The sequence below is a fragment of the Notechis scutatus genome, unplaced genomic scaffold, assembly GCF_049901735.1.
Source record: "Notechis scutatus isolate UNSWTSFEM ecotype Mainland unplaced genomic scaffold, rNotScu1.2 NSCUCTG116, whole genome shotgun sequence".
Lineage (NCBI taxonomy): Eukaryota > Metazoa > Chordata > Lepidosauria > Squamata > Elapidae > Notechis > Notechis scutatus.
In genome coordinates this window covers 41,850-51,422 of record NW_028263005.1, presented here as the reverse complement: position 1 = coordinate 51,422, position 9,573 = coordinate 41,850, and the positions used below count along the sequence as shown (strand labels likewise).

At 43.4% G+C, this 9,573-nt stretch overlaps 1 protein-coding gene across 1 annotated transcript; it reads right to left on the bottom strand.

Annotated features, from left to right (window-relative positions):
* Positions 1-1,042: 1,042 nt before the first annotated feature.
* On the bottom strand, positions 1,043-8,376 carry LOC148128713 (vomeronasal type-2 receptor 26-like). The gene is made up of 5 exons (XM_087948502.1): positions 8,094-8,376; positions 7,716-7,957; positions 6,999-7,230; positions 5,239-6,033; positions 1,043-1,150 (listed from the first exon to the last, which is right to left on the bottom strand). Exons 2-5 carry the CDS (start codon positions 7,925-7,927, stop codon positions 1,043-1,045), a joined length of 1,347 nt encoding a protein of 448 aa, XP_087804628.1. The 5' UTR covers positions 7,928-7,957; positions 8,094-8,376.
* Positions 8,377-9,573: the final 1,197 nt, after the last annotated feature.

Genomic DNA, 9,573 nt, shown 5'->3' with positions numbered 1-9,573 from the left:
GTGTTTATGGTTGTTAAAACTCCAAAACCAGGTCAAGGAGCTCTGGGAGATCAGTCATAAATTAGAACACTTGCTAAGCAACTGGCCATTAATGGAAGACCACTTGTATTTGATTTGCCAGTCACATGGCCACCTGGCCATGCTCATCTGGTCACGTGACCACCAAGCCACGCCCACAAATTAAGCCACGCCCACAGAACCGGTTGTTACAAAATTTGAATCCCACCCTGGATGGAACTGAGAAAAGATTTCAGCATTAAGTGATAACCAGCTGGTTCCTTCTCATGACCACATTAACACGCATTTCTCCCCTCTTCTCACACCCTTAATTTTAAGGTGTGATATCAGAACAATCTTGATAATTTCAGGTGAACTGAAAGCCTTGGAGCTGCTTCCTAGGAGCAGAAGGCCCATTGCTCCATCCCAGGGAGGGTGAAAGGGAGGCATGGAGAGCTCTGGCCAGGTCTGGCCTCCTTAAAGAGCCTCCCAGATTATGGAGCTGCCCCTTCAGGGACACTTTTCCCAAGCAGGACGAGCGGAAGCTTCTTTCCCCAATGGAGCCAAAAGGACCTCCGTCCACTCACGATTCAATCCCATCCGACACGGTCCAAGCCTGGATTCAGGCCCCGGTCTGCAGAATTGCTGCCTTCGTTGCTCTACTGGGCACAAGGAGCAAACAACCAGAAGCTACTAGCGACACATTCCCCAGCCTTTGAGGGTTTCTCACCCGTTTGATGGAGACCCTTAATTGTATGGGGTCCACAAAATGGAACAATACCGATGCCTCCCAAGCAGCCTAAGGGAAAAAATCCGGTTTCTACTGCCCAGATTCAATTCAGGGTGAAGGTCAACCACCTTTGGGGAATAGCATCAGCCCTCTTGAAATGGGACCTCAGGCTTTTGAAAAATGGAGAGAAGACACCAAACTTTCTCCCTACCTTGTTGAGCAACCTTAGCCGTGAAAGAACATCTTGGTTGATATAAAGTCTCTGTCTTACAAAATACGCCAGGTGCACTTCGCTGGGATCATCCCTGGGAAGAATCAAAAGCCCCAAATGAGCAGATCTGCTGCTACCTCTCCATTTGGGTCCATGTAGAGTTCAATGTGTGAAATATTGACAAACTCATTCTTCTCCAGGAAAGGATGGAACTAGAATGGGAACATGCAGCAATTTTAAAAGTAGAAAACTTTGTTTATTATCCCAGACACTTTTTCAATATTTAACCTTTCTCTTGTAGTTGTCTAATTTACAGACATGCTTCATTAGGAAAATGGGTGTTACCACTATCTTACAAGTGAAGGGAAAATGTTCACAAAAATTTGTCGATCATATTTTGACAATATAGATTTTGACAAAATATAGTTGAACAACAGAAAAAAGGAGATTTATGAACTCCCTGAAAGCAACAGGTTGGTTATCAGAAACACGTATTTGTCAAGAAGAAAATTGTCAGGGTAATCCTCTCCCAGGAAGCCCAGACAGGAAACCTGAGCTAGGCCCACTTTGCTGTAATGCTGCACTGACAGGATTTGGGGAGTCAGAAAGTGCACATCTCCCACCGACCCTTTTTTTTATGCAGCTGTAGGTGTCCTCCTCTTATCTGGTTCTTCCCCAGGCAGAATCTCTCCTCCACCCCCCAAAAGTCATTCCCTCCTATCACTGCCCTTTCTAAATGGATTGTGAGAAAGTGGGGGGATATAACTTATGTGCTCTATGCAAGTCATCCTCACATATTATTTCATTTCCTAAATACATTATGGAAATACTGCTGATATAACTTGATCTCAGGAAAGAGTAACAAACAATTTTGTGATGTGATCAGAAACCCAGTTAAGTGAGGGGTGGATGGTATGATAATTAAGTGGATAAAAACTGATTTAAAAATGGTACTCAAATAATCTTTAGTTTTTATAATCTTTGCCATGAAAGTGGGAAGATACAACATTTTGTCGTTAAGTCATCAATTTTTCTATGTTGTCATTAATATAATAGTGTTGATAAATCACTATTATACAAGATTTATAACAATTCTCAGGCAAATATACTTTTATGTTATTTAAACATTACCAACTTTCCAGAAAAATATTTATGATTTCCTCCTAGAAACAACTGTATGACTAAAAAGCAATAGAAAACTATCTGGGTTTTAGGATTTGATAAATTATAGTATCTCATACAAGAACATTAATGATGCACTGGATGAAGGATTGTGCCAAGCTTGATAAGTATATAAGGGACCCAGTTTGGTCTACTGATTAAGCCCCCAAAGTAGAAAGCAAGAGGATGTGAGTTCAAGTCCCACCTTGGTCATGAAGCAGACTGGGGGATTGGGGGCTAGTCTCTCAGCCCAACTCAACTCACAGGGTTGTTGTTGTGGGGAAAATGAACACACAACTACTCATTGGTACTCAGCCCCCGTGGCTTCTGCAGGGAAGGGCTTTTAATGATGGGGGATGAATTAGTGCACTTAGTGAACTCAAACAAGGTCTCAAAGATCTGGAAATCCAACAAGATGTGGCTGCTCTTCCCAAGAATGTTTATTTGAGCAGCCTTTAGAGCAACGAAATATTTATATTGAATTACCCTGCCAAGAGTCCAAAGGGAATTAACCTCCGAGAGCTGCAACGGAGTTCCCAGAGCCGTTTCAGGGGGCCGATACAAAGAAAGAGCGCCTGAGCTGAGACTGGGGCCCTGAGGACAAGGGGCCACTCGAACTGCAGCTCAGGCAGAGGTGGTATTCAACCTGTTCTCACCGGCTCAGATGAACCGGTGGTCACCCCTGGTTGGCCACACCCCCGAATCGGGTTGCCCGCTTGTCCCAGTCGCTCTCCTAGCTTTCCCTACCACGTGGTGGCTGTGGTGCAGATCGGGCAGATGTCCCAGGGCTGTTGCACATGTGCACTATGTGTGCAGCCGTGCGTGTGCTACTGATGCAGTGCGCATGTGGAGCAGCCCTGGGACATCTGTCTGCCTGCCCGCCCTCCCAGATTACGTTTTCTTCCTTCTCCCAGCGGATGCGCCTCTTCCAGCCCAGCCCAGCCTGGCCAGCCAGCAGGTGGGTGCACAGTTGTCCCGGGGCTTCTCGCCCCCCCTTGTCACGATATGCCTGCAGGAGCCCCTCAGGCCAGCTGAGCCGGGAGCCGCCATTCCCAGGCTTCTACACTCCCGTGCTTGGTCGACGCCTCTTCACCTTGCCTGAAGCGGCTGGCCCTGCCCCTCACCCTCCCCTCCGTCGCCTGGCCTGAGAAGGTAAGGGGGACGGTGGGGGATAGTGAAGTGGCTGGGTCCCTATCTTCCCCTCTCTCTGCCCCACTCTGTGTGTCTGTGTCTGTGTGTGTGAGACAGAGACAGAGAGAGAGAGCGGCGGGGGGGGCAAGAGAAGAAAGAAAGAAAGAGCAAGAAAGAAAGAGGGAGAGAAAGGGAGAAAGAAAGAGAGGGAGAATGGAGAAAGTGAATGAGATATATGGATGGATAGATACATGGAAGGAGGGAGGGAGAGAGAGAGAAAAAAAGGAGAGGAAAGAAGCACACAAACCCTGGCTTCAGAAGACTCTTTGAAGCAGCACAGCAATCTAGGGCTGGCATGCAACGAATCTCGGAGATCATCTAGTCCAATCCCCTGCTCCAGCAGGAGATCCTTACAGAATCAAAGAATAGCAGGGTTAGAAAGCTCTGTGTGTATGTGTGTGAGTGAGTGTGTGTGCATGTGTGTTTGTGTGTTTGTGTTTATGGTTGTCAAAACTCCAAAAACAGGACAAGTAGCTCTGGGGAGATCAGTCATAAATTAGAACACTTGCTATGTAACCAGCCATTAAGCGAGGACCAATTGTATTTGGTTTGCCAGTCACATGGCCCCCTGGCCAAGCCCACTCAGTCATGTGGCCACAAAGCCCCGCCCATCTGGTCACATGACCACCAAGCCACGCCCACAAATTCAAGCAATGCCCACAGAACCAGTAGTAAAATAATTTGAATCCCACCAGTGAGTTTACAGCCTGCTATGCGGCATCTCCTATCAGGACTCAGGGATTCACTTTGTGACGCCTCTCCTAATATCTGGGAAATACGGAACTCTTTTACGTTGAACTGCAGTTATCAGATCAGTAGGAAGGAGTTTCTCTGAATGGGGCCAAATTCTGTTCTGCTGTAATGCAAAATTATGTATTTATTTATTTAGGACATTTATATTGCCACATATTCGCACGTGACTCAGCATTAGGCAGACTCTAACTGCCCATTGACTGTCGTTTTTTTTTATTTTTCTCCATTGTTATTATTATTTATTGTAATGCTGGTCTCTGATTGTACTAAAAGTGGACTGGATGAAGGAGGAAGCTGTGTTGGAGACATTTGCCATCTTGAGTTATGTGTAAATAAATACATGTTTAAGAAAACAATCTCAAAATCGTACTTGACTGCAACCTGAAACTGAGTCTTGAGAGAAGACAAGGAGGAGATTATGAGAGCAGCTTCTCCAACTTACAAAATCTCTCAGTTGGACAAGGGAGGATTCAACACTCTTCCAATGACTGAAAGAGGTGTTGGGAGTAGTTAAAACCCTCCCCTTTCCTAGGAAAATGAAATATTTTAGGATATACTAAAAAGGGAGAATATATTTCCCCTAAAAAGAAAAGTAGAAACTCAGAGGCTGAAACTCCGCCCCCCTCCCACCTTTGCTAATGGACCATTACTCTGGCCTAGGCCAGTTTATTTTACATAACAAAGATCTACTTCAGGTAAAGCTATATAGGAATTGCCCAAAGCCATCACCATCATCCAGCGAGGCTCAACCAAGCCTGGGACTCAGGACAGCCTACAGAGTTGCCCCTGCATGGCCACATGGGACTCTGACAACCAATCAGAATACAAGCTCCAATTCAAATCCCAACAGAGGGCATCAAACAATTGCACTCTCAGCATCTCAGCCCTTCTTTCCTCAACCAAGACATGTGCTCCTGTCCACCATTAAACCATCTTCCAAGCAATCACCATGTTTCCAGCGTCTTTCTTCCCTGCCTGGAACTGAACCCAGAAGGAGATTTCTTCCAACAGAGGCTAGACAGAAACTTCAGATCTGCTCCCTGTTATTCCGGAGCGTCAGACAGGAGCAATTAGATGGTGCAAATCTCTTGACCTTTTGCAGCACAAGAAGGTTGAGATGTTCCCCTCCTTCTCCTTTGGGTTCCTTCTTCAAAGTATCTCAGATTAATGGATCCCTATCGGGACCCCCCCATACCTGCCACGGCTGCAGCCTCGGAGCCCCCAAACTCTTTTCTCCCTCCTTCCTTCCCCTCCTCGATCTGGAGGAATAAGCGGCGTTCATGGCCTGGGCCAGAGTCTGAATGATACTGTAGCGATCAGGGTCATTTATGATCCGTTTCCTGTTCCTTTTCTCCTGGGTCTCCAGTGGGGCTTTCTGGGTGCATCTTCTGCGGCCTTTGACAGAAAAGACGTGCTTGGAAAGGGAACAGCGAAAATAATGATCTTGAAACGGATATTTCACAAAGAAATGGGGTTCAAAGGCAGCATCTGTTGGCCTTTTTTTTGACAGATAACCAAAATTTGAAATACTATGGATGTATTTGAGAGGTATGTGCTTCTTTATTGTATACGCTACAAAATTTGTGAGGATCCAGACTTTCCCTTCAATGGGTCCTGGCAAATGCATAAGTGCTTCATGGAAAGGAATAATTCTGTTCCAGATGGAAATAAATTCTATGAAGTGGACAAAGACGTTGACTTGTCTCCACTTAGAGAGGGCCTCCCTGAGGGGTGCTGTTTGTCCAGTTGTTGTGAATCGTTGTGATATAACCACACAAATTCCATTCCTGACAAGCATCGGAGGGAAAGTCCTCATGAAATTCTCTCCATTCTCTGTGTCTGAAGCAAAGAGGCCAATCAGGGTCCATCTGAAATGGAGGAGCAGCTGGACAATTGCTGGGTATTGGATCCCTTCTTTGGGGAGCATCTGGTGGAAAAAAGGGAATCTCCTTTTATCACTCAGACCCTCTGAAGGAATTAGAGTAGTGATCTGAAAAAGTAATGAAGAATGCTGTGTTATAATGTGGTCCAGATTAACTCCAAAATATTACTTATTGACAAACCCAATTTTGTTTTGATGAATATATAAGAATAGTTTGTTCCTTAGTCACGGTTTAAAATATTTAAGACAGAATATTAACAAGATTGTATATAAAAATGGAACGCAGAATCATATTAAACAACAAAAAAAAAAAACAATAAAAAATGCAATGTAAATATTCTGTGTCACCCATACAATTCCAACAATTAGATTCAAATTAGCAGATGTTAGATAAAATGTCTGGATCTAAGATATAGGGCTGTATTATATGCTATTTTTGAGTACTAAAACCTCTTTCTCAGCTTCTATATCCCAAATTCTTTGTGAAGGAATTTTTCGGCTTCTTCTCTAGATGTACAAGAGCACAACTGCTAACAGAAATTGACAGTTGTACAATCCAATAAGTGTTTAATTGAAATTTTGTCTGTTTTGGGACTATGTCTGTTTCATCACTTTAATTTTAACCCAATAATTATATACCCTGAATTTATACAAAGCAGAAATTGTGTAAATTAACAATTATCTATGAGGGCAGGAGCTAAACTCCTTTTATCCATCCCAAAGATACTCTTCTTGGTCTGAATATTTTTTATACATAGACAGGACTATTGCCAACTTGATTCCAATTGGATTAGGCAGATATTATTGATATTTGAAAATGAACATGCTAATGGAGGACCTCAAAACCTGGATAGTTTTTCAATAGTAGAAGATTCAGTAAAATATCCTCTAGGGACCTTATGGCTCTTCAGGCCTTTAATGGTCAATTTGAAGGTGAACATAATAGAGTAAAACATCGTTGATATGTTCCCTAATATTCTGAAAAGCTGCTCTTGAATTATATGAAGATATTGGATCTGTTGTTCATCCCCATCACAACACTCACCTTAACAGATAGAGAAAAACACACAAACCTGTGGGACTTTGTAGGTGCCTACAAACGTTGACATCTGGATGGAGATGTCCCTGTTAGCTGCATCAATCAGAGCCAGGAGGTTGTCCTTCCTCCCACAGCCGTAGTTGGGGACATTGGATTCTCCAGTGGAGAGCATGTCCAGCAAGGCATCTGAAGTGCGGAAGGTGCTTCCATAGTTGTCATGGATGTAGTAACCAAGGGTGAGATTGTGCAGGAGCTGGGAATTCTTGCTGACCATTTGAATAGCAAAAATTGGTTTTAGGATATTTGTTAGAGTAGAACTCTTCCTATTGAAAAACAATATTCATGTTATTATATTCAATAGCAACAACAAATGTTTTTAAAATATATAATCCTTCACAAACCTACTAAGCCTTAGGCCAACATTGATTCAAATCAAATGATCAATTATGCAAATGAGAGAGGCAACTACAATTGTTTCAGTCACTACTTAAACAAAGGTCATTATTCAAGTGATGAACTCAGGAATGAACTGAGAAAGGAAAATCATCTGGATTTCATTCAGGTTTTTTAAAAACTCCATCTTTGGATTTTACTCTCTTCTACAAAGTAAGGCAAAAAAGGGAAGCCATGGAAAACAAAATCATTCAGGAAATTAGACAGGTGCTGAGGTACAAAAGTGAAATAAGAAGAAAAGGAGAGTGTTAGAATTGCACATGGAGGGAGTGCAACTCCATCACCCTGCAGGACTTACGAAGAAGAAGGTATAGGAGGGCTGTTGAAAGGCCACATTATAGGCGACACATATGTTTCAGATTTGACCACACCAATGAGATGGTCCCCAGGCCTGTAAAAGCTCCATGGATTGTAGCCATCCTGGTGCTCCAAACTCAATGGGCATTTCCTTCTCAGCTTCCCACAGACTGATGGGGACACCAGCAGAAGCAGAAGCAGAAGGTCCATCATTCATGGCATTAATCAATCCACTTCCTGTTTCTAACACAAACAACAGGAACAGTTGGAAAAATTCAAAGACTCTGAGAAGTGCCAGTGGCTTTCCTGATCTAAACAGAGAATCGCTCAGTTTCATCTGCAAAGGAGAGAAAGGTGCAATCAAGAGCAGAGCCTGTACCTGTCCCAAAACTTGGTCCCAGAGAGCTTCACCCAAGGAATTTATCCTTTTCTGATAGAAGATCCTTTGCATGTGGCTTCAATCTGATGTCTACATCGAAGTCTAAAACTGGAGATATAGCATCACAGGTCTCAAAGGCCCAGATGGTCATAATTACAGTGAGAAGCAACTTCTCCTCTTGGGATCCTGAACTTTTTCTGGGCTCCATCTGCAGAGGAGAGGCTGGAATAAACCATGTTAGTAAAAATTACAGATATACCCCTGGGGTCCCTGTTTTGTTGTGGTTGTGGTCCTTCCTCCCAGTCAGAGCACTTCCGGTTTGTCGGCTTCGGAGGCGGTGGGGTTTCGCGATTTCTGCGATCCCGCCGCGCTAGCCGCGCTTAGTTCCTCCGACCCAGACGGGTCCGGAGGATAAGGTTGCCCCGTAGAGGCAACCGAAGATAGGGAGGATCCGGACAAGGGGTTGGGGTATTCGCAGACCCCTTCCCCACCCGGCATAACCTCCTTCTCTCAAGTCGGTCCAGCGGCGGTCAGCAATGGCCGCCACAAAGAAGTCAGCAACCGGACAAGATTGTGCTGGAGGAAGAAGGAGAAATTTTTGAAGCGAAAGTTATTTTGGCTGAACTGGGACTAGAGGATATATTTAATACCCTGAAGTCTGAGATTTGGTTTTTTGTTTGAAAGATACTTTGTTTCCAGAAAAGATTGGCAAGCGGCGAGTGAAAGTGTTTCAAGTGAAAGTTTACTCTCCTTCCACATGGAATTAACGAATGAAGGCTGAAAATACTACTGTTCTATAAAAGGTAAAAATTTAAAGCTTCTGGTTATAAATGGGAAGGGAGAGGACAAAAGGAAAATTTATACTAAGATTCTGTTGAAGGAGATGCCTGGAAGATTTTAGAGATTGGAAGTTACTGCAATAAGAACTTAAAATACAGCCTGGTTTTCTTTTTCTCCCTTTGCAACTGATTTTAACCCAGGAAGAAGGGAAGAACTTTGTGCTTTGTTTGGACTGTTTGGTGACTTTGGGACTTTGGGACTTGCTTTAAGCTTGGAAATATTTTTGGCTGTTTTAAGAAAAAGAAGAAGAGGATTTACAATGATTTTATCTGCTGATGAACTGAGAGAGGAATATGGTAAAATAAAGAAAGATGATGCGGGACAAATTTTTTGCTTCTTAGAAATGGCGCTTGCTACTTATCAGCAAATACAACAATTGAAGGAAGAAGATGAAGAAGAAGAAGCCATCTTTAATGAACCCATAGAGGTGTCTAAGAAAGGAAGAAGAAAGAAAGGGGGAAAAAGGGTTATAAGACTTAAAAAAATATTTAAGAAAGAAGAAAATAAGATGCAAAATCAATATGAGGTTAGAAAGCAAAAGGGAAGAGAAATACAACAGAGAGGGGAAGTTAAGGGGGTAAAAAGACCAGATGGGATAAGACAGGGAGGAAGAAGGGGGAAAAAGGCCACGAGGGCATTA

Bases quoted from the DNA above. Each gene is read 5' to 3' on its own strand.
- LOC148128713 (XM_087948502.1), bottom strand. From the start codon at position 7,927: ATGATGGACCTTCTGCTTCTGCTTCTGCTGGTGTCCCCATCAGTCTGT. The intron at 7,231-7,715 runs GTAAGTCCTGCA...TCAAATGGTCAG, and splicing joins CCTCCTATACCTTCTTCTTC to CAAGAATTCCCAGCTCCTGC. The intron at 6,034-6,998 runs GTTTGTGTGTTT...TTACTTTTTCAG, and splicing joins GCACCTACAAAGTCCCACAG to ATCACTACTCTAATTCCTTC.